Raw genomic sequence first — 24,835 nt, forward strand, 5'->3', positions numbered from 1 at the left:
GAAGTTGTGGTTGTCCCATCCCTGGAAGAATTCAAACCCAAGCTGGATGCAGCTCTAAGCAACCTGAACAACTGATAGGTGTCCCTGCCCATGGCAGGACGGTTGCAACCAGATGAAATTCAAGGTCCCTTCCGTGATTCTCACAAGCTGTCCCCGGTCGCGCCCCACGGGCCCGGCTGGCCCGGGCACCGCCTCCCCCTCTGTCCCCGCCGCTCTCGGGAGGGCCCGCGGGCGCAGCGCCGGCGCCCGGGGAGTGCCGGGTGCGGACGGACGGCCCGGCCCCGCCAGGCCGGCGGGGATGCCCGCGGGCGAGGCCTCCCTGCAGCGCCCCAGCCCCGGGAGGCCTCGCCGAGCCCCGGCCGCGGCTCCGCCCGCAGCGGCGGCGCCTCCGCCGGAAGGGAAGCGGAGCCGCCCCGGCCGAGGGGAGGGGAGAGCGGCGCGGGGGAGGGGACACCGCCCGGCCCGGCGCCCCCGGAGGCGGCCGCTCCGCGCTCCCGTACCTGCGCTGGAAGTCGGTCCGGAAGGGCTCCAGGTAAGGGTCCCGCTCCAGCAGCTGCTTCAGCCTCGGCGGCTCCGTGCTGGCGGCGGCCATGTCGCCGCCGCGGGCTCGGCGTGATCCGCGGCGCCGCTAAATACAGCCGGTGAGGGGGCCGGGCGGGCGGCCGGGAGCCCCTGCCTCTCCCCGCCCACCGCCCGGGGCCGCCTCCGCCGGCCCTCCCCGCCCGCGGTGCGGCGAGGCCGGGGCTCCGCGGCTGCGGGAGGGAAACCGCGGCTGCCCGGCCCGGCCTGGCCTGGCCTCCTCTCCTGCTCGGTCCCACAGCCCCGGCTCGCTGCCCGCGGCACGGGAAGGGGCCGCGGAAAAGCGCCGGTGTCCGGGATGGGGTGACAGCAGAGGAAATAAAAAAACTTGCGACCAAAAATAAAAAAAAAAAATGCGTTTGCGGGAGCCGAGCCGCCCGGCAGGAGGGGGATGTCTGCCTGCTGTGGCTCGGCAGTGCCCCAGTTTGTTTTCTTAGGGGCTCTTTGATGTCTTTTTCAGCGTGTCAGATGCCCGGGTGAACTCTTAATTCCCACACACATAAAGCCCACTGCTTACCCCAGCCAACAGCAACACCCCCCCAAAGCAGATTTGGCATCATCATGAGTGCTGGAATAAATTTCTCGGCTGTTTGATAGGGTGCTGACGTGCTCACAGACAGCTCAGCAGAACAAGACTCTGGGGACATCCCTGAGTTCTCATAAACTCCGTGTCTGCACAGCAAAATGCTGCTTTGTCAGACACATAAATTCCAAACGTGCTAAGGTTAGTCCAGCTGAGCCTAGTGCAGCTCGAAATGCTGAATAGCACAGGTAGATTGCTGTGGAAGTTTTTGACCTAACAGCAACACGTCTTGTTTTTGGATAGGTCACCAAATATCCAGGGCAACTAATCACCAGCCTGACCGTGCCTCTAGGCCAGCATTGAGCACTTTTATTTAAGGTCCAGCAATTTTGCTTTGTTTTGATAGCTAGTGAGAAAGTTTATTTAGAGGCCTCTTTTGAATGCTTTTCAGCTTCTAGACATCTTAACTCGTTCCCACAACTATCTCCAAAATTGTTGTCTTCAGTTTGACACTCACCCCCCTATCTTGGCTTCCTCTGAATTGGAGTGCTGTTTCTCCTGTCTGCCAGATGACTAACAGCACCGTGTCTGATGAACACTAACAGTTCATTTATTACTTCTCCGAAAACTAGCTACAGTGAAAGTTTCCATAATGATTTGTTTCATCAACAGTGCATGCACACTTAACAACACTGTATTTCCTTCCCTGTAGCAGTTTCTAACTACACAGGCAAAAGTCCAAGTACCTTTGTTCTTTTTCTCCTTATGGAGTGCAACAAATATTCTGTCCTAAGACTGTGGGGCAACAGTCATACTATTTTGCTAGATCAGTTGCCCTAACAGGAGGTCCAAAGAGTTTTGGTTTGATTATTGAAAGAAGCAGCATCTATGCTGTAGCAGAACTACTTGTCATATCCTGCCCTGATAAATCAGGATTTATTTTTTTTTTTCCACAGTGGCCACAATTTCTTCAATCACTGGAGACTGAAAAACTGTTTCTAAAATTACCCAGGCTTCTCAAAACTTTCTGTGTGGCAGTGATTTCAGTGCCTGTGCTAAAACAACGTTTAACAATTCTTACCATCTCATTTTTGCTTCTTTCCTCATACTGTGTGCATCATATTCTCCTGCAAATTCTCCTCACTCTCACACTTAAATATCTTGGTCAACTAAAAGAAGAGAAGTTCCAGCTTATTATCAAGAGCCATGAAATTGGGTTTTTTACAATAGCTGCATGTTACATGTGCTGCTGCTTTGGGGTTTCCAGGTCTTCCAGGTACTGGAGAGGGCACCTGCTGGTTGAAGTGGAGGTGGGAGAGCAATTCCTGCAGCCTCTGAATGCACGAGCATTGGAAACAGCTTCAGTCTTAGCACAAGTTCTTTGGTTTTATTCATTGTCAGGAAGGCCAAGCAAGTTCCCAAGGCCAAGCATTGTTATCAGCTTTTCAGCATACACACAAGAGAGACACCTATAAATGAGCATTAGCAATTTGTGTAGGAACGTAGCTGTGACTTGCACCTCCCTAGAGACAGGGACCCCTTTGTAACATTGATTTTAAGTAGAAATGACACAGCATCCAGTGTCATATACAAGCAACCTTGAACTTCAGGAAGTTAAATTCTGCAGGTAGCCCCCCTGTCCTTATAACAGACAAAGCTCCAGTGATCTATTTAACACTCTGTGAACCAGAATACGAATAAGCATACCATTTATATCTACTCATGTTTAATTTTACAACTTGGGCACGATTTTATCTGCCTGCATTGTCACAAGTAACTGCAAGATCCTAAGGCATATGTTATTTTGATCACTGATTACACCATGATCCTGGTGGTCCCACCATGAGCCGAGGCTGGCTCTCAGGACAGTGCCATTTAATCCTCTACCTGGAGGCAAAACTGACAGTTCAGACAATGAATATTGTCCCAACAGCTGAATGTGTCTTTGTGCATTTGTCAGGGATGGATACAAAGCTGCCAGCTGCTGCTGCCAGTAGAAACAGAAAGAGGAGGACTGTTGGGAATAACTGCTCTTTTATGGGGACAGCAGTGATCATATAATAATGGTGTCTAAGGCATGTGTCTGGCACCCAGTTACCAGTGAGGCTGGAGTCTATCAATTACTCCAAAGTAGTCTTTCAAAGGATGTTCATGCTTAAGTTATGTATCCTTTAAAATTTTGCAGAGTGGTTCTTGAGAAGTAACTGTATGGTTAAAATTATAAAATCAATTTAGATGTCTTTTTAATAAGCAAAGTCCAAAGATAAACCTAAATTTTGAAGAGAAAAATGTCTACTCATGTCATGCAGCACCTCCATTTTGATTCACTAATATATTGCACTTGCAAAACATGACAGAGATGATAAACCATAGGAAGTAAGTCAGGAAAAAGATCTTCCTTCAATTGAACACTGGTTCAGATTCTCCCTCATCAATAGTTTCTTTTCATATTTCAGCCAAAATGGATCTGTGAGGTCTCTGACCTCTGACTGGCTCTTACAGAGCAAATTCCTGAGCTCCAGGTTCTGCTAAACCAAGTGGCTTAGAGCAGTCCTGGGCCCTGGTCCTGGCCTGGCTCTGTAAGATGCTTGTCTAAGTTGTCTTTGGGCTACAGGCTTCTGCTCTGCAGCTAATATAGAGATTGACCCAATCCCACAGTTTAACCTGTGTGAGATGGCAGGTACCAAAGGCAGCAGGATATTTTTTTAACTCTATGTTGAGAGCATTGAAGAGTTTCTGATCTCTCAAAGTGACAAGTCACAAGGCTTGTCCTTTGTATGGTTCAGTTCAATACTTAAAGGCTATATCAAGACTTGTTATCCTTTTAGTCTGGGCAGAACTCCTCCCAGCTCCTTTTCCTGAAAGTCTTTTTACATCTAGGTATGGTTGGTCCACTGTGTTTGCTTGCCTGTTGGGAGATGTATTTTTTATTGGCATTGCACCTACCCTTGACTTAGAGATGAGTGATAGTCCATGAGCAAGAACTGCCAGCCTGTGACTGGATGTCATAATGCCAACTATCAAGAAAAGGTATTCCTGTGGACAGAGACAGCTGTTCAAAAAGATTTGTGCTTCAGAATTCCAGAAGAATGGATTCTTGAAGACTCCCCTATCCTTTAAGGACATTTCAGACATCTGAGCATGTTACGGGTACCAACCCATTGCAAGCTCCCACTTTTGGACCAGTTTCTTCACATTCAGTTCCTAACGCAAAGTAGAGTTCAAAGTGTAAAGGAAAATTAGCTTATTTTGCCACATCAGCCAGCCAAGCCTCCCCATGTTATTTGTTCAAGGATCCATAAGAAATAAACTGCACAGTTGTCATCCAGATCCAAAGCAAATGCCCCCCTTAAAAAATAATTATGCATTATCTCGATAGTCTTCCCAGAGAGGTCAAAGATTGGGCATGGAGCTGTAGCTCACTGCAGGGTGGTTGTAGCTGGTGACCTTTAAAGGTCCCTTCCAACATAAGATACTCCATGATCCCATGAGACTTATCCCTATCTTTGGATTCACCAAGGTGAGACACATAGGAGAAAGGAAATGGTCAGTGTTGCACAGCTGCTGCCAAGCATCACATCACTGTTCCATAATTAAAACTGTACTACATAAAGGATTCAACTGTTTGATTACATGTGAAGAACAAAGCACCTGTCCTTGAAAATTGCAGCAAACAAGCAAATTGCAACAAGTATCTGTTGGTATGTCTATTAGTTTAGAGGTTTCAGAATTTTAAGTTTGGGGTTTATTAGAAATGTAGGGTATTGATACTGTCTTTTAAGGTATCGCCTTTGCCCTGTCATGGTTTCAGGAGCTTTACATAACAACACATCTTCAAAGATCAAAACAAATACAGAATCTGAAACACTAAAAAGCCAGTTTCAGGGTTGTAAGTTTCCAGTAAGCAGAGTTGATGGAAATGCCATTTTCACTTGCCATTCAGAGCAAAATAAAAACACATTCCAACAACCTGAAAGTCCTAAATAATGACTGCTTGTTGTTTTCACAATATTGCAGTGTGATTATACTTTGGTGTCCTTGTTTTATATAATAAATTATAAAAAATGTAAATATCTTACAAAGTTGTTTACATTAATCAAGACACTTCAAAGTGTGATACCAATTTTAAAACATCCAGATGTAGAACAATATTTGTTGTGAAAATGTCTATCAGTCTTACTAAAAAAATCAACTAAGAATTTGTAAAACAGTTCACAGATGCAAAATACAAATAAAACCTTCAGGAATTTCATAATTTTTTTGGGTGTTGCAGATACTCTGTTCTATGCCTTCTATATTTCTCAAAAGAAATTACTGCCAATAGTAACAACTTTCTACAACTTACTGCAATTTCCTGGTGTTTGCATATGTGTTTATGCATTGGAGGAAGAAGAAAAAAACATTCTGGACTCACTTCTTTAATGCCATATCACAATACTTTTGAGCTGTCACCTCTGTTTTACCAATGTGTGTTTATCTCTAACACTTAGAAAATAAGTAGCTTGAGCTCCCTGGGATAGTTGCCCCAGAGGAACATTCTTGCTATTATTGCATCAGCTCCTGTAACAATGTATTACTATTAAACAAGCAACTTATTAACACTTGCCAAATATTGTATTCCTTTTATCCAATACACTCAGAACTGAGAATGAAACCCCACAGCATCAGCAGCAATTTTGCTTTCTTGTTGTTCATTGTCAGGTCTTTCCTAAAACCCTTGAGGAATGGTCTTACCTTGGGTGTTTCTTGGCTGCATAGTCCTGGAACACTACTAGTAAAAGGCCTGGCATTTAGGCTGCCTGGCCTTTTACTCAGAAAAGAAAGTGAGGTTGCCAGATAATCGTTCAGAGGGTAACACATCTAATCCTTCGGGAGGTCAAGTGAGGTGAGAAGAAAGGAGATGCATCCTGCTAATGCTCTGACAGCTCTGTCAATATAAATTCATTAGTATGTATGGAAGTATTTTAGATTTCAAAAAGCAGAATAGTACCTCAGTTGTATTCATGAACTCAAGTCTCTCCTGAGTTTACCGCAGGAAAAGCAGATGGATCTGGTGCAAAGTGTGTGTGAAATGCAGAATTTTTGGTTGGAAGTCCAAAATGCTTTCCACAGACAGCCTTTTAGATCTTGTCAGTATTAGTTCTGGTTTACTTTTTAATGGCAGTTGGTGGCATTTGACCCAATTAATTCTCAGATATGACCCACAGTGTGTTGAGTGAACAGAAAGATAGGGCAGGGACCAGATCCTTAATGCTACATTGAAAATTTTTCTGTAGTTAGAAGAAAACAGCAAATATAGAACTAAGAATTTGTTGTTAGTCCAATTAATATTTTAAAACTATCATTTTTCAAAATATTGGAGAAATTTGGAAAAAACCAAAACCCAACACCCTCATTAATAATGCATCTATATATATATATCCAATGCATCCAATTCTTTAGCACACAAAAGAATCTGAGAGTATAACTATGTATTTTTTGTCTTAGAATATCTCCAGTACTGAAGGTTCAGCCTTCACAGTCCCAGTGATTCAGAGCTACACTTACAGGTGTGTAACCTGTTACCATAGGTGATTGTACTGTATGCAATACAATTTTCTATAGGAAATTTTGTATGCCTTGGTGGTTCACCTTTTCTTCTTAGAACAAAGACTCTACATTTCAAAACTCTACATTTCTATAAATATAGAAATCTTCATCTGAGACAAATATATATAATTTTTTTTGAGAACATCAATATTCATGGATTAGGAAGAACTAATCTGTCTTCACATAGTTTTTGTTCTTGCTTAGAGATAAATCCTTTAGGTTGGATCCTTTTTCTCTTATTAGAAAGGTTTATATCATGCTCATTTGTAAAATCAGCCATGGCATTTCAGTTAAAAGAAAAGTGGTATGACTTTCACTTTTTCTATATGTATGCAGCTTAACAAAATTATACAGTAAAGAAAACTTAAGTGATACACAGCTTCCAGAATGAGTACATTTGGAAGGGTTTGCTTAAACTGTGTTATGTGTGAGAAATAAAAGGGGCAAATATAATTAATAGTTATCTTAGTTACCCAGAAACCCAGCACCTCTTTCAGGATTATTAGCTGCATTTCTGTTTCCTGAGTATTTTATGTTGAAGTATGTACTAATAAAACAACTACTTCATTACTACTTAGTGTGAAAATTTACTTCATATTATTAGATAACTTTTTTAGATAACAGGTTTTCTGCAACAAGCAGCTAAATATTTATATTTTTATCCAAATAGCAATCTTCACTGGTAATACATTAATTACAGTCATGTATTATATGGGTAAATTTTGGTTTTCCAAGTTAATGCAATCCCAGTTCATTAGAATGGTTGAAGTGCTGATGGCTCTCAGTCAGTTGTCCTCAGTTTCAAACACCCTTTCATTCTGATGTCTCTGAGCCTTCTCTTTATCTCTCAAAATTCTCTCTGAATGTTGTTTTCCATTACCTAATTCTACTCAAAAGATGGTTAACATTGGCCAATCTCATTTTAGCTTAAGCAGCCACCGGGTGCAGATTTCCTCTTGCTTGTACCATCAGCCCCTGCAACAGGGCATCAATCATCACAGAGCGTCACTGCTCACAACAGTTCTCATTTCTCCTGCTTGAATATGCACTTCTTTGTTTCTTGCTGCATTATATTACCTTCTCAGGCAGCATTCAGGCTCTTCATTTTCTGCTTGTCCCATAGTTCCACTAGGAGGGCAGGCCATCCTCAAGAGGAAAGGTTCACCTTGGTGCCTGTAAAGGTGGGGCATAAGCAATTAGTTGCCTTTTTCTTTATGCCAGTCTTCAGTTCGTGATCAGCTTGTTCCAGGATCACTTTGCCAGTTTTCTTGTGTTGTTTCCATGTGTTTGTTCTAGGTCTCACTGTTTCCTTACTACAGTATTTCCTACTATGGCATATGTGCATGGACTGCTTTTCTGCCTCTTTTCACTTTGTCATCCCCCTTTTGCCACTTTTACCAGAGAAGAATTTATGAGAGTGAATGCTGACAAAAAAAGAGCAGTTTTTATAGCATCTGAGTCATGCACTCTGATGGACTTTTTGTTTCTTTCTCTTGCTTGCTATTATTTAGTGTCCCCTACATCACTTCTTCCCTCATATGGCTTGCCATCTCTTTCTGTACTGTTCCAGTGTGTACAGGCCCTAAAACTAAATATGTTTCTGTGTCCAGGACATCCACTACAGGACTTAAAATACACCCTGGTCATAATTCAAGGATTGCCTGTCTCTACCACATAAACTTCAAAGAGAGACTGACATCTTTTTCTGATCCTAATATGTCTCTGCTTTCTTTTGTCTTGTGATCCATCCCTAGATGACACAATCTTTCAAATTCTGTGTCTTTTTCAGGTTCCTAGGGTGTTGCACATCTGCTCACAGCTGGCAGTTGCTACTGCAGGAACATCTGGATTGCAACAATCTGCATCTCCAAGGCTTAGTCCTTGCTGAATATGCCATTCCCCCAGCCCAGCTATTTCTTCTACAAAAGGAGAGGAAGACAGGTGTTTCTAGGAGCAGAGTGGGCATGTGTAGTAAGAGGTTGGATTTGGTTTTCCCCTTCCTTGATTTCCCTATCAATCTGCCTGATTTTGTCCTTTACAAGTAAAGCCATGATAAAAAGAGTCTGTACTCAGCTGTGTCATGAGAAAGGGAAAGAGACAGAGATCTCTAATCACACAGGGCTATGATCAGAGGCTTTTAAAGCAAGTATAAGCAGATTTGGTGCTTCCATTCAGTATCCACCTATCATCAGCTTGCTCTGACTGCCATCTGTTTTCTCCTCTTTCTCTCAGATTTTCAACCAAGTTTCCCTGTCCCTCACAAAACCCACTACTTGCCAGGGCAAGGCTTGGCTGGAGTGAGTCACAGCCAGATGATAAATTGATGTAACTACTGTTTCTCTGCCTTCCTTGGGTTGTTAGTGATCCTGAAGCACCTGGGTTGCCCAAATTTTTTTTTTTTTTTATAGTAAATGAGATAATTGCCAGAAAACAGGACTGCATACCTGCTGCATTTGTTCCCAGTCTTCTGTGATGACTGTAGGCTTCCTCCTACAAAAGTTTTTTCGGAGGCTTGGTTGTTCAGCAACCCAACTAGAAGGATTCAGTTTGTTACACTGAAAATCTTCTTTGCTACACCATATTCACACTGCTAAGAATTTACTGTTAGCCCAATAAATATTCTAACAGTATAATTTATCTGATTAATGCATAAAAGCCTCACTTTTTTGATGCTGTGGTCACCTTTCCAGTTGCTTCTAAGTCCTGAGCTTGGCAGTCTTCCTCATGCAGACAAGAGATGGGACTTGCTTTGTAAGTCATCAGCCCCTAGCTGATGACACAAGAACAGTGATGTTTACTTTGTGGGATTCTAATTCCTCAGCTTTGGGTAAGTTTGCTTCTATTTTTAGACCTTACAACATCTGCTTCCATCTTACCCATTCCCAGCTAGCTTGAATATTGTGCAATATCTTTACTCCTGGGATCTCAGATTTCTACCATCCTCTGCAATTTTATTCCTCTATCAGTCAACCATTTACTTTACTAAAATCAGTAGTTTCAGCAATATGAAACTGAAATTCCTTAGTGGAGATTCCAGGAGACAGGTTAGAGACATGTTGATTTTCCAAAATCACAGTGGTTTTGCTGAAGTGCACAGTCAGCAGAGCTGTATAAAACTGGAGGTCATTGCATTGTCAAGTTCAAATTTGTCATTGAGCTTCTCAGGAAAAGCATCTATAGATAGAAGACATCATGAATGTTTGTACTGTTCAAAGGCCTGTTTTACAGCCTGTCAGCAATTCAGTAATTTGTTAATATAGAATATAAAAAAACTTAAGCCCAATGTCTCTTCCAATTTATTCTGCTTTTGTAGTATGTACCAAATTTATGATAAAATCCCAACAGATCCTATGAAAAACCTTATATCCGTGTCTTTTGGAGCCATGAGCAAATCAGCTCATTGTGCACTAGTCCTACATTAGCCAACTGTTGATAAATATGCTGTAGAATGAAAAAAGTATTCAAAATACTATGTCCTGGTAAAAAATTACAAGTATTTTTATGTTTTCATTTATTCCAGTTCTTTTTTCTCAAAGAATTTGAAATGTGAATAATTGTGTTGGGATAAATGAGAACACACAGACCTGTAGTTAATATGAGTCTGTGGAACCCATCTGCCATTTGCTTTGTGCTATCACAGAAACTCATACCACATTGTTCCAGGCAAAATTATCATTACAGATTTATATTGTTATAGGTTGTTATATATCTTATTATAGATATAGAATAATGTATTGTTATATATTATGTACTATATAATATTGTATTTATATTTTATATATTTATATTTTATATACACTATATAATTATTATATTTAGCTTTTGTTATAAATCTATATTTTTGCTTTAATAATGACCTTCTATAAATTCAACATTTTTTTAATCAGTGATACTGTTCACTGCCTTTGGTCAGTCATGTTGATAGTAGTGAAGTAGTAGCCATAATAATAGTTTCTATTAGGAATAGTACACTATAAAGTAGGAATATTTTCAAAAGTCTTTCATGCTTTACCCTCATTAAAGCTTAGTGTCATATACCACAGAGTCCTCTCCTGACATGTGGCTGGTTGTCATTATCTGGTTTGTTTACTGTCTATGGTTAAGGAATTAACTTGTGCAAATAAAGAGGTTTCTTCATTCATAAGATAATTGTCCACACTGTTAGAATTATTTGTTCTGTTTCTTCCTTCTGCTGTTTCAGCTGCACACAGTTAAAATACTGAATTACTCTTAAAATTAATGAATTATCTGCTGCTTCTTGACCTAAGCACTCCTGCAGCTGTGTCCTCAGCAACTCCTGTGTTGCCATCTGATTCAACACGTGCACAAGGAACACTTTCAAAGGGAGCTGAGTCATTCTCTAAATCTGGAACATCGTCCTCGGAACACAAAACCTTCCCCTGCAGGACTTAAGGGCAAGTATTAACTGTGTCATTAACTGGCATAAGATGTTTTAGCTTCTCTTACTTTAAATTACTAGTGTGTCCTACTGAAAAGCACATAATTTAGCTGTGTCCACCAAAATTTTCTTTGTGACATTTGTGTTGCAAAGTGCCAAATACTTACTTATGTTCTTACTTCTGTGTTCCATTTCCTTTTCTTTTAATTAATTGTCATTTCAAAATAGACTCACATCTTCACTGGACTGTTTTTAGTACATACATGTAATTTCTGTGAACTGTGACTACTTTGCTGTCATTCAGGAACCCTTGAGTCTCAAGGAACATAACCTCCTGTACAATCAAACTGTTATTCCAGTCAGAACATTGAAAGATGCTCACTGTGAATATCAATCTGACTTAAGTCGTGATATACCTAACATTTAAAAGGGCTGATGAATGAGGACATGTATTAGACACCCTAAAAGTGAGGAAAAAGCAAGATCAACTGTTTATGTCTTATTATTTTCTTAGCACTATAAAAAATCATGAACATTCTTTGCATTTTTAAAATTAAGGACTTGTGTCCATCTTTTCTCTGCCCTTGTCAGAATTGTATGCTCTGATATGTTGCAACACTAGCACTACTACAAGTGATTAGTACTAGGATTTTTTTCATGTTTATGTCCAAGTTGCTGGGTTACTTGCAGCTCTGAATAAGATTTACACGAAGACTTGTGAAGAGCTCTGTATTTGAGTTGTATTATATTGCTCAAAATAAAGCTTTTCAGCTGACTTCTTCAGTATAATTCTTTTTGTGTTTTTCATGCTGGTTCTGTTTTTTGTTAATACTGCCTTTATTAAATTTGTAATATCCCAAAGTAATACTTTTTGCTTTAGGTTTATTTTCTTGATTTATGTGCTTCTCCCTCTCCCTTACTTAGTTGTTTTTTGATTTAACACTGGTTTTTTTTCCCTTTGTTTTACAGTAAGTCATGTGGCATTGACATCTCTAAGAAACTTCAAATTAACATGGAAGAAAATTAAACATCATATCAATGGATGAAATAGGCATGATGGTTTCTCCATGATGTCATTGCATGTTGATGAAGGCACAGAACTATGAAATATGAGATGCAAATGTCATCAAAATACTAACCTGGTTTTGCAAGGAGCTGCACAAGGAGCCATTCCTTTTCTGCAAAAGGAGGGCTTGATTATTTATAACTGTAAAAACAAAACCAGAAAAATAAATGTTTCCTGTTTTCTTCATTTCCTTTCTATTCCACAAAGTATAGATATTCCTATTAGTTTTAAAAAGGCAACCTATCACCTCTTGTCCCTGTTTTTCTTAAATCTAGAAATTTTTTGCAAATTTAAGTTAAAACAGTCAAATGTCTTGCCCTGGTTTTTTCATTTTTAGAATAAACTGAAGTGTTTCAGCTTTTGTGTCTGTCCTGCTTGTTCACATGATTTAATTTTTATATCAGGGTTCAGTTTTTCATAAACATCAAGATCTTTTTCAATACCGAGGAACTGTGTGGGTTCTGTTGTATTGCTATACTAAATTAAATTAATTTTATAACCTATTCAATATTCAGAAACATGAAAACAAGTTTTTCTCTGAGTTTAAATCAGGTACACTATGCCTTTAAGGTTAATATATTTTACATAGTGCTTTGCATATTAACTGAAGAAGGTTTGATTAGTTTTATTCTTTTCATTCTCTTAAAAAAGTCTTTTGCATTGTCTATTATCTCTGTTAGTAAAAAGTAAAAAATCTCTGATAACTTTCTATTATGTTAGAGAAGATTCAACAAAGCCTTTAATTTCTTTTGTCTTACATTGTAAACCAGGATAGTTAAGGGGAAAAAAATCTTTCAAGAACGTGTTATCTGCTTGTAAATATAATAGTGTCATTCATCATTAGAGATAACACGCAGGGGTTATAGCTGTGTGAGCTATTTAAAAATCAAAAGCAGCACACTCAGAGTGTAGCCATGTTTGAAGGAGCAGTGCAGAAAAGTTACCCCTCAAGAACATCTCGTTCTGAAGGGTAACCAAATATAATTATTTCATGTGGTGCCACATAATTGAGATGACTTGGAATTCCCCCTCTTGTAGCACTTCTGATCTGTCTCTTAAGTTTGACAGGGTAAGGTTAAATCTCCTTCTGTCACGGGTTGGGAAGAACTTCTGGTGTTAAGAATAGCTCATTAAAGGTGGATGGAATGTCTCATGTACATATTAATTACCATAACACTCAGTGAATGTGTCTTGGCTGGCAGAATGACATACCTTGCTGCTGTATCAATGAAAACTCAGTTTCTTGTTGGTTAAAACTAGGTCCAGTGAAATAAAAACATGGGAAATGGAGCAAGATTTTTTTTCTAAATATACATTTCTGTTCTCAACAAGTCAGCACCTATTTCTTTTTAGAGAGAATTTGAATTGAACATAGGACCATGATAATCTGAGGCTAGAGTTTATACCTGGAAAATGGAGTGCCTTTATCTTGTTTCAACTGAGTTTGCATGATATTCCTGTTACCTGTGGATATTAGCACACTGCCACAGCTAGACATTTTGACACGGCTATTCAAATGCCATTTTGAGTGATTTTTCTGTAAGGCTATGATTATCAAGACCCAAAAGGAACATTAAATTACTGAGCATGTTCTTCAATTTGACTAAATACTCCCAGAAATGTTTCTAAGCATTCACTGACTGTCAGACAGCAATGCCTTAATATCCAGTAGCAGTGTCTCCCATGGGATCAGAGCAGTTGCTGGACCTTGCCTCTGCCCAATCTCTTCATTGCAGTCTTTGTGAGTGACAGGGCTCTGCCCACGTATTACTGTAGCACAACTCCCCTGAGACGCCCTCCTTTGAACCTGAGGAGCCTACAGCAACCCAGATTCTTTATTTCTGAATATAAATCTCCTTCTCATGAGCGTATCCCTTTAATGTCTGGCTCTCAGTACATCTGATTCTTCCTCCTTTGAGTGTCCTACAGCTAGCAGGTTTTGATGAGCCCCAAAGAGGCACCTCTCTGTTTCTAACCTTATTAACACAGGATGATTTGCCTCTGTGTGACAGTTCTCTCTGGGTACCACACCACTGTGCAGGGACTTGTGATCTCTCCAAGAACTGTTTTACAGAAGAAAGCAAAATGTTTCTCCTTGTGTAGCTTGGTGGAGAGTTCATCCACTGCAATACATGCAGGAAGCCATCCTGCCAACACTATGCCAAGCAGTACTGCCAAGAGCCACTGCTCAGCAACCACTGTGCTTTTCACTGCTGCTCTGGAGGTGCAGCCCCCTGGCTGGGTTTGCCCTGACTTTGGATTGTAAGACTCCAAACTGGAAAGCAAAGCTGTAAGCTGGAGAAAGGGCAAAGTAAGTTATTCCTCAGTTAACAATTCCACCACTTCTTTTTTCATAACTCTTGGTGTATTCTTGGCAATATTGCCAATCACAGTCTGCATCCCTGCTTCCTTAATAAATTTCAAGCAAATTCACCATGAAAATACCAAGGAGATGAAGTGAGATATGTGTAACATTCCTGAAGCAGTTATTCCCCAAGTTTTAGTCAAGTCAGAGGCACTTAACCCTGCTGGTTAGCTTTCACTCTACATAAGGAGGGGTCAAATAACTCCTTTATTAGTTAGAGAAACCTTAGGTTTATTTTAACTACTGCATCAACATGATTATGTGTAACAGGAGGATTCTTTGTAGTATTACAGATGGCAAAAATATTTTCTTTTTGTAGGACCTGGTTCTTTAGCCACCCCAGACAGACATCTTATGTTCCTCTCTTCTCAAAGAAACATCTGTGGGATAAAGGGGGAAGTCTGAGGCCTCAGGAGAGTTCTCAAAGCCCAGCTCACAGATAAGACAGTTTACTGTAATTCATTTCCTAATCTACTTCATACTGTTCTACCACATTATTCATTCTTCTCACCCTCAGGACTTTTTTTCAGCCTGCCATACCAAAAGGCAAGTTACAGACCTTATTTAATTCTGATGAGCTGGGATGTTAATTGGGTTGAAAATGGTAATGATGCATCTAATTCTGTCTTATCTACACTGCTCATCCTGCTCTCAGGACACCTGAGAGATCAGCATCCCAGAACAGAGCCTTGAACACGTATTTTTCTGTGTTACACCCAGCTTCTCCCTTGACCCATTATCAATGGTACATTACCCAGTGACTCAAATATGAATCCCACAATATTTCCTCTCATTCTATTTCTAAGAGCAGGTACATGTTCAAAACATTTTTTTGATGTATATTGCCTCAGCTAAAGCATAATTAGCTTCATGAAAAGGAAGCAGGTTAACCAGCCCCACCTTAGCTGGAACCACTGTCACCTTTACATTTCAGACTTTTATTTGGTTCTTCAGCTATTTCAATTACCAGTCAAGGAGGGGTTTAAGTCCACAGCATAATAATACTTGCAATTACTAGTAAATAGCATTTCACAGCACTAACCAGTCTGTCCTTACTACATCCATTTCAGGCAGGCAAATAAATGTTATTATCCTCATTTTACAAACACATTGATTAAGTGACTTACCTAAAGGCCACACATCAATTTCAGTGTCAGTGCCAAGAGTAGCACAGAGAAACTTCTGCATTGCAGACACAGAAAAAAGTGATTGCTATTATCAAGCCCACCCCCCTTCAGAAACAATCATTTTTCAGCTGTATAGTCAAATAGCATTTACCTTCCTCACATCCCCCACATGTTTTGTCCACCTCAAGCTGCTCCCTGGTGATGGCTCAAAATGGTTCCTAAATACATCTTTAACATGGGAAGCTTTTCTATCTGCCTCCTGCTTCTTACACAAGGGTTGGAAAGCACTGCCTGGAGAACCTGTGAAACTCCCACAGTGGTGGCTGAGCCTATGGAGGCAGAAGGCAAGGGAAGGGAAGGGGGCAAGGGGCCCATGCTGCTCTCCAAAAGGCAATGTGATATGTGATATAAAAGGAAGCAGCAGGAGCAGGATTAGATAGAAATTAGGATGATCTTTTACAGTCTCATTTTTAAAAGATTTTTTGCCTGTCCAAAAAGCAAATTTTCAATTTTAAGATTGTATACAACAGGTACAATTCTCTTTTGTACTGCTGTTGTAGCTGCTGTTTGCAAATTGTGGTAATTGCATTGGTAACACTGGAAGCTGAGTCTTCAACTCTGAAACACAGCAGCATCTCTAGTCCTCGGTCTGCTGAGCTATTGAGAAAATTGCTCTATTTTAAAGCCCCTTCTTTTGAATTTGGAAGGAGTTTTGGATTTGATCTCTATTGTCTGGTTTAGACCGACAGACTGTGTCTGCTCAACACCTAACTGATGAGTACAGACCTCACTGCATGCATGAAGCTATAACAAGGAATATCACAACATGCAAAAATCTGTTAAACAATACTAAGTGTCTGAATGTAAAAATCTGCTTTACTTACAGGCAGTTATTTCTAAGGAAAAATATATGGTGGCTATATTTGCTTCCCCTCCAGAACAGGTCTTTCCTACCTGGAAAAACAAACACAACAGGGAAAATCAGGGCAGCACTTTTAATAGCTAATTAAGGCTCTCTGTGTGTAAGGGTGGCAACCTTTTGTTGTGATTTAGGTAGGGGTCACAGGATCTTCTTGAATTAGCTTCTAAATGTGACAAAAAAATCAAAATAGCAGTAAATTTTTTGAACCACAGTATTTAGGTTCCTCAGCAAATTCACAAAGCTACAATTAGAGCCCACAGTATCATCTGCCAACACCTGAATTTGACCCAGACATTGAAGCTGATCCTGTGACAACATCTGAAAGCTGATACATTGAAAAACTGTTGAGCATTTATGATAGATACTGGTATTTCAGAGCAGATTCCCAAGCAATGAATTATAATCTTAATAAGCAGACGTGACAAAGTCAAATTTAGAAGTAGAATTTTAACTAGTTGCCAAGTTTTTAACTGAAGGGCATTTCTTGATTTTATTTTTTTTCTTTTAAACCATGTGTATGTAGACACAAGAAATGTGTGAACTTACCTTCAAAATACCTCAAATATTAACCATATGAATTATACATATGCCTTTTTCTGAATTTTAAAAGATAATTTCTTGCATAAAACTAACATCATTCAATTTATTGCTGTGAGTCACCTGTAGATTGCAGTATCAGAATTATTCAATAGGTTTATGCCTGTCAGAATTTTATATTAACTCCATTATTCACTTACAGAAAAAAAAGCATCTTTTTAAATGAATGCTTAAGCATGGGTGTTTTCTTGTCACTTCATTGGCTTGTCTTCTGTGCAATTCTAGTCCTTACTCCTCCACCTCAGAATTATTAAGGTGTCATATACAGAAGTAATAAGTTTAGCTGCCTCAAACTGTGATAGAGGGTTAATCTTGCATAGGGAAAAAGCAAAACATGTCTGGATGGCCAAAGATGTGATTATGTGTTCTGAAGCCTGATAAATATTGTATCATGCCAGAATTTAAGATGCTCAAGGGCTTCACGAGTTTAATTACATTTTAATCATGGCAACTCTATTCAATTATGTGCTTTGGCTTCTTCAAGAATGAAGCACTTCAGTCTTTGAACAGATATTATGGTATATCTCACCTGCAGGACTGCTGCCCTATTTTCTTCAGGGGTGGTTCTGGATGTTGAGAAATGCAAAGCAAACACTTTTACATTGGGAGAAAAACAGCGTAACTTAGAATACAATCAAGACTATAACAAGAGGAAATAATAAAATATCAGAAATAAAACAATAAAATATCAGAAGAGAGTGGTTTCTTGAAAATGGGCATTCTTTTTAGCTTGAATGTTCTGCAGAGCCAGTAGCACCTTGTGCTTCCTGAAGTGCATTACACTGCACAGTGGGAACCTCATTTGAGGTTCATCCTTAGCTAATACCATGAACATGACTGTTGAAAAGCAAGTTTTTCTTATAGTTCTTTCTGTTCTGTAATTTATTTTACTGAGTGTCTCATAAAATCTATTCTATCTCCTTGCTAAACGAAATAAATGATTTTGACTAGGCACTTCAAATTCAATCTGTCAGAGCACTTAGAGGCATACCTGTGTCTTCTGAAACTTTGAACACTCTCATTGCCTTTGGTGAAAATTCTCATATTATTTGGAGTCACAGGCACACTTCAATGTTTCACTGGATTACAACTTCAGCCATTTTTTTCTTTCTTTGCATTTATTTCTGTGGCATCTCCAGTGGGCTGATGATACTTCAGCATTTTATTATGGTTTTTGGCTCAGTTTTCTTACTCATAGGTTCACAGATAACTTGTGCCTTTCGTTCACTTCCAGAAGTCCATTTATGATTTTAATAAATACCGCAAGTCAGAGATAAAATGAAATTAATTACTCAGCTGTGCTTTTCAAAGAAAAAATTCTTTTCAGAAAAGGAAAAGAAAAATTAAAAATAAATTAAAATTATCTGGTGAAGACAAAGTCTGGGGCAGAAAGCCTTATTTTCATTTTGAGGAGCCCCTGCAAACAAAAAAATTGTGTTTGTCCAGAAGCACAACTTGTGCAGGAATTGTTAGTGAAATTCTCTTCTCATGTGTGAGAAGTCAGGCCTAGCTGATCAAAACACTCCCTTGTGGCCTTAAAAGTCTCTGATGAATTTTGAAGCATCAGATCAATGATATGTTATCTTTGTTTCAAAAGAACAATCCTCTGTGATCATTACTGCTGTGCTAGCTGATCATTTTTAAATTAACATAACACAAAACAATTTCACAATATCAATTCATATTCTTCTCTCCAGAGTTCTAATTTTAAATATGGGAAAAGTTGAATCAGAAAATGGCTCTGTGCAGGAATAAGGTGCCTTACATTTCCCAAGTAACAACTCTTGTGGGTTGACCATGCCTGCAGGCCAGGATACTCTTTCACACTAAAGCCACTCCTCACCTGGACAGGGGAAAGAAAATATAACTAAAGGTTCATGGATTGGGATAAGGACAGGGAGAAATCACAAATTGATTACTGTCATGGGCAAAACAGACTCGATTTGGGGAAATTGGTTTGATTTATTGCAAATCAAATCAGACTAGGATAAGGAGAAAGAAAACAGAAATCTTAGAGCTTGTTCCCCACACCCCTTCCTTGTTTCCAGGCTCACCTTCACTCCCAATTTTCTCAACCTCCTCTGCTCCAGCAGTGCAGGGGGACAGGGAATGGAGTCTGAAATCAGTTTATCACATCTCTGCCACACCTTCCTCACACTCTCCCTGTTCCAGCATGGGGTCCCCTCTTCCATAGTCTCCTCCAACATGAGTGCTTCCCACAGGCTGCAATTCTTCACAAACTATTCCAGTGTAGGTCCTTCCCATGGGCTACAGTCCTTCAGGACCATGCTGAACATGCATGGGGTCCCTGTGGGGCCACAAGTCCTGCCAGAAAACCAACTCCAGTGTGGGCTTCTCTCTCCACAGGGTCACAGGTCCCTGACAGGAGCCTCCCATGGAGTTTACAGCTTCCTCCAGGCATCCTCCTGCTCCAGAGTGGATCCTCCCTGGGCTGCAGGTGATCTCTGCTCCTGTGCCTGGAGCACCTCCTGCCCCTCCTTCCTCACTGACCTTGGTGCTTGCTGAGTTGTTCCTCTCATTCTCACTCTCCTTCCCTGGCTGTCACTGTAAACATTTCCCCTCCCTTCCTAAATATGTTATCTCCAAGGCACAATCACTGTCACTGCTGGGCTCAGCCTTGGTCAGTCCATCCTGGAGCCAGGTGGAATTGGCTCTGCTGGACACAGAGGAAGCTTCCAGCAGCTTCTCACAGCAGCCACCCCTGTAGCCCTCCCTGCTATCAGAAGCTGGCCTACCCAATACACCCTCCATTATCTCGTGGTGCCTTTCAAATAAATGATTTCTTGTAACTCACAACTTCTGAAGGGATTTGAAGGTTATTGCCTTCAATTCATTTCCAAGTAGATTGGATGCTAAAAATAAAAAGTAATGACTCAGAGCTTACCTTTCCTGAATCTGGAGCTGAAATGGTAAATATTTAATGAGGGAAACTCTTTCCAAAAGTTTTGTTCCTCTTTGTCCTTCCCTGTAATAAAAAGCAAAATTAATTTCTGAGCACATAGCTGTCCAGGTACCACACTCATGGATAATCATGTTCCCATAGTGTAGATGCACAATCCCCATCCTACAAAAACCTGTGAGGATGAAAATAGCCCCAGTAAAGACAGTGAGAAAATAATCAAAGAGCTACTGTTCACTGTGGGAAAAAATCACCCAGATATACAATCTTCCCTTTCATGCAATGCAATGGCTAAATGAACTGAAAAAGCCTGTTACCATATACTTTACTGTCTTGATATCACTGGAACATCTACAAAGAAAATGTATGTATTATGCAGATTACAGTAGCTATTTTTAAAAAATACATCTAACATATACATATATATATATGAAATTACCATTCATGTACTTGGGAGCAGAGGGCACAGTGCAGCATTTGTCCTGTAGCCTGCATATCAAACAAGGAAAAAGGCAAAGGCATAAGGCTGACAGTCCTTGTGCTTTCCTTGCAAGGTCTGAATAGCTGAATATAATTTGTTTCTAATTCTCATTGTTAAAAGACATTTACTTAGAAGAAAAACCTATTAGGAGGAAACAGATGATGCTTTGTGCATAAGCAAGTGAACAAAGGAATCTTTTTGCCAGGATCCATCATCTCAAGGAGACGCTGCAGCTCCTCTGGAAAATTTCTCTCAGAATTGCACAATATCTTTGGCTCAAGGTAAGAGATAAATAAGGGTGTGCCAGCAGGGAGAAGTGTGAATAGGGAGTACAAGGAATAAAATTGCCGAGCTGGATATTTCAGCTCCCTCTCCAATAATCTTCCCACACTGTCAGATCCACACAGGCTTCTGCTCAGATCCTTGGTCTCTGAATGATTTCAAAGATACTTTTTTTTTTTTTGCCTTAAGATGGAAAAATAATATTTTGGAGGAAGTAGCTGGCATAGAAACAGCAAGTCTCCACAAATCTTTATTGATCCTAACAGCTCCCTGCCAAAAGCAAATGCACAAACCGCAGGCACCTCAAGTCCAAAGGAGTTCTAAAAACGAATTACACTCAGGAAATAGCAAGGGAGTTCTCTGGGCCTCACCACTCCATGAGGAGATAACATCAGCTGGGCTGGGGATAATCTCAATTCAACAGCCCCTGAGGCTCAGATTGCCTGTCCTACTCCCTACCTGGCCTTCCCATGGCAGCTCAGCCACAGTGGAGCCATGGCAGGGAAAGTGCTCTGAGAGCTCAGTTGCTGCACACAGTTCAGGTGCCCAGCCTGTGTTAATCCAGCCTGCAGAACTCAGGAGAATCATACAAACCAAACTGTACCCTGAAAATCCTCCACTCACACATAAACTGATTTTCCCTTTTTCTTCATCACTACTGTAAGAAGATATTATCATTGTCCTTTTGCTCTGCCAAGCACAAGAAAGTTTTTCCTGCCAGTAGCACAAAGACAGAGATTCCTGCCTTTCAAGAAGCAGCTAATTGAGTACATCACTAGTGAAAGCCACAGCACAAAGGTGTGTACACAGCCACTGTGGGACAGAGTGAAGCTGTCTGACTGCTGAAGGCATCCTGAAGGTCAGCGTGGTGCAAAACTCACTTTGGCATCTGGTGTGATAACCAGAGCTAGCTAATGATCAGCTCCTAAAGCTGAATTGCTGGAGTAATCTAATTTAAAGATATCTTAAAAACATCTGCACTCACCTGCAGGTCACATATCATAGAGGTATGTTATGGATGATGTCATGGCTGTTCTTCAGATTTTGAATATTTCCCCCTCAAGTATACTACAACTGGAATTGCAATGATTTTCTTTGGTTCAGATCTGTTCTAAAAGGTAAACTTGCATCAAGGATTAGATTTTAGTTTAAGTTCTATAAAAGACACAAAAAACAACCCATGAAGTTCACAAATCGATCTAGATTTCCTTAAAATCACAAATGATTGAATAGTTTTCAGATTATTTCTAGTTCAAATCTAGGAGTATTTCCTAGAAAATTCGTGTACCTGAAAAATACATTTTCTCAATAACTAGGACTGCAAGTTTTCCTTACCTTTTGCTTTCCAAATTCTGTCTAGGTGAAACAAACATGAATAAACTCTTCATAAAGAGATAAAATACATTTTTTTTTCCTAAATGCATTTACACCATGAGACGCAAGATGGTTTGGGAAGGCTGAGTGGATGAAAGCTGCTATTTTTAATTAACTGGCTGTTTTACCAAGTCGTGGTAGGAAAACAAGATGTTAACATGCTTTTCTTTTCTAACATGTATTTCTCTGCATTTGGGGTAGGGCAAGAGGAAGCTTGGAGAGTGTCAGAAAGACCCAAGAGGAGCAATCTTAATGGAACACTTATAGCTTCATTTTACCCATCAAATGATGCTAGCCTAGGTTATGTCTGTTGGATCTGTATTCCTTGGCTAGGAATCTAACATTTAATTTCTTTAATCTCTCCCAAGGCAGAGTAATGATGTTACCAAACCCGTCCAAACCTTGTGAGCTACTCACAACAATATTGTTAGTGTTATTACTTTTACTCTTCCTTACAAAAAATGGGTGATTTGGGAGTCCAGGCATGAAAGTCAAAGTGTCAGAGATGCTCAGGGGTGCTGCTATCTGTATCTGCTCTACAGCCACTGCTTGAGCTGAAGAGAAGGCTGCTTTTGGTATTCCCAGATGGAAAATTTTCAGTCATGCTAATTAAATAGTGTGCATGGCTCCAGGTTACAGCAAGTCACATATCACTCACAGTCTATTGTTGATTGTTTTTATTGTTTAGCTGCTTGAAAATCTGTGTGTCTAAGGCAGATGCAGCACCTTTTGGAAGATCCTTTTGCAACACCAGTTGTACTAACAACTTCAAGTGAGTAATACTGTGCCTCATTACATCCTTGGGCAAAATCTGAGAAAAAGGATGAAATCATTTTATGAAATGGTACAGTAGAACAGGGAAAGAACCCAATCCCTCCCAGCAGCCTCCCACTTGCCCTGTCTCCTGGACCAACTTGAGGACAAGCTGGGTGACCACAGGCTAGCTGAAGTGCATTTGTTTGCATTGTCTTGTCAGGAATTTAATTTCACAACATGACGTGCTACCAACACAAGCGTGTCATTGCAATTTAACATGCATTTTGTTGGCATGTTCTATATCTCATTAAAGTCTCATCTTCTCAGCCAATACTGTATGCTACTCATCTGTAGCAAAGCTCCTACATGGAATGAAAAAGGTATAAATGCAATTGAGAAATGAGCTGTTGACCAGCACCCTACAGATATCCCAATTCTAGCACACCACTGAAAGCAACAATATTGCAAGAGCAAACCTGTGACATCATTGCCTTACAGAATAAAATATTTGGCTTAGAGATGCTCCTCAGCCATTCCAGTGTCGTTACAGGATTCTCAGACCACCAGACAGACCTGTGTCGATGTGTAGGGCAAAGATAAATTTCTAACTTTGGTTTTCTCAACTGAGAAGAAAGTTATACCACTCTGAATATCTCTATTTTCAAAAATACTAATTCAAATTAAAATATTCTGAAAGCAGTTTGAGACCATTAAGCCACCTTTCAAATCTGTTGATAGGTATTCCTTCTCCTGGACTTTTATTGCATTTGAGTGACAATAGGATTTTTTAGCTGTTTTTCTGACAATGGGTAAATACACAGATCATTTTTAAAAACAGATGCTTTTAAAGGACTGATCTATTAGTCATTGGAAGTTTTATTTAGTCATTATAAATTATAACTAGTCATTATAAAACAAAAATAAAAGAGCTAGTGCTGATAGAGATTAATTGGGTTCTGTCCTCAGATGTGTGAAGATAATGATGATAAATCAATGTGAAAAGCAACTGGATTAGGTAAGAAACCAAGTTTAGACACAAGACCAGGAGGACAGCTACTCAGAATGACTGCTGGTAATGCAAATGTCTGTCACTTTGCTGTTAGGAGCACTCACCTGCCCCAGCAGCTGACTTGATCCTGTGCTGGCTACAGCCACCCAGCCTGAAAGGCAAATCTTTGTGGGTCACTGTCAGTGGGAGTTCCAATTAAACAAAGGCAACTCTTACCCCTTCAGTATTAAACACAGCTTCCTGAACCCATGTATCTCGACTACAGTGCATCACTAATTAAATCTAAATTAAATTTTACTGAGCAGATTGCCAGGGCCTAATTTTTCCACTGTGATAAATCCAGCTTCCTGATGCTGACTACTAAAGACAAAGATCCACTGAAGAAGAAATAATTTTGGCCTTTCTTGGGATGTTTGGTTACACCACAAGAATTGAGCTGGTAGCTTTCTTTGGATAGGCAGTATAATGCACATTTATATTAAAGGCTGACAATTTAATTGTACATACATAAATTATGTTTGGAGCTAAATCAGAGTCCCTAAGATTAAAAAATAGCCACATATTCAAAATTAAACTTTTCTATATTTCTTTGATGGCAGCTTCTTTTAAACACTTCATTTTCCTACATCTTCCTCTGTCAAAGCTCTATAAATGTGCTAATGGTTGCTTTATTAATGGTTGCCTTGGTCTCACTGAATTTTTTTCTTTCTTTCTATCTGTTAGTATAATCTATCTTTTGCATGCCTTCTGTCTGGAAAAAATTGTACAGAATTAGATGGACCTTTATAAAAGAGCACAACTTAATGTTAAGTTTTAATTAAGCAGTCTTTTTCATTCATTATTTTT

The 24,835-nt window shown here is 39.9% G+C and overlaps 1 protein-coding gene and 2 long non-coding RNA genes across 5 annotated transcripts in view; 1 reads left to right on the forward strand and 2 right to left on the reverse strand.

Annotated features, from left to right (window-relative positions):
• The window catches only part of GBE1 (1,4-alpha-glucan branching enzyme 1), a 137,536-nt gene extending 136,426 nt beyond the window's left edge, over positions 1 to 1,110 (reverse strand). Inside the window, exon 1 of the mRNA XM_071433711.1 lies at positions 501 to 1,110. Within this exon, the coding sequence (XP_071289812.1) occupies positions 501 to 592 (92 nt within the window). The 5' untranslated portion in view covers positions 593 to 1,110. The remainder of the gene's footprint in view (positions 1 to 500) is intronic.
• LOC139593074 (uncharacterized) lies at positions 262 to 12,512 on the forward strand. 3 transcript variants are annotated; one of them, XR_011680198.1, is made up of 6 exons: positions 262 to 532; positions 7,815 to 7,872; positions 8,481 to 8,669; positions 9,382 to 9,518; positions 10,893 to 11,110; positions 12,064 to 12,512. It is a non-coding gene; the product is annotated as an uncharacterized lncRNA (long non-coding RNA). The 3 variants fall into 3 exon arrangements; XR_011680197.1 differs by lacking the exon at positions 7,815 to 7,872 and having other exon boundaries at positions 266 to 532; XR_011680199.1 differs by lacking the exon at positions 7,815 to 7,872 and having other exon boundaries at positions 266 to 532; positions 10,960 to 11,110.
• A 4,017-nt stretch (positions 12,513 to 16,529) lies between these two features.
• On the reverse strand, positions 16,530 to 22,851 carry LOC139593075 (uncharacterized). The gene is made up of 4 exons (XR_011680200.1): positions 21,836 to 22,851; positions 20,527 to 20,576; positions 20,073 to 20,153; positions 16,530 to 16,602 (listed from the first exon to the last, which is right to left on the reverse strand). It is a non-coding gene; the product is annotated as an uncharacterized lncRNA (long non-coding RNA).
• Between the last annotated feature and the right edge of the window lie 1,984 nt (positions 22,852 to 24,835).

The sequence above is a fragment of the Agelaius tricolor genome, unplaced genomic scaffold (assembly GCF_023055355.1).
Source record: "Agelaius tricolor isolate 1412-34295 unplaced genomic scaffold, bAgeTri1.0.p SCAF_9, whole genome shotgun sequence".
Classification (NCBI taxonomy): domain Eukaryota; kingdom Metazoa; phylum Chordata; class Aves; order Passeriformes; family Icteridae; genus Agelaius; species Agelaius tricolor.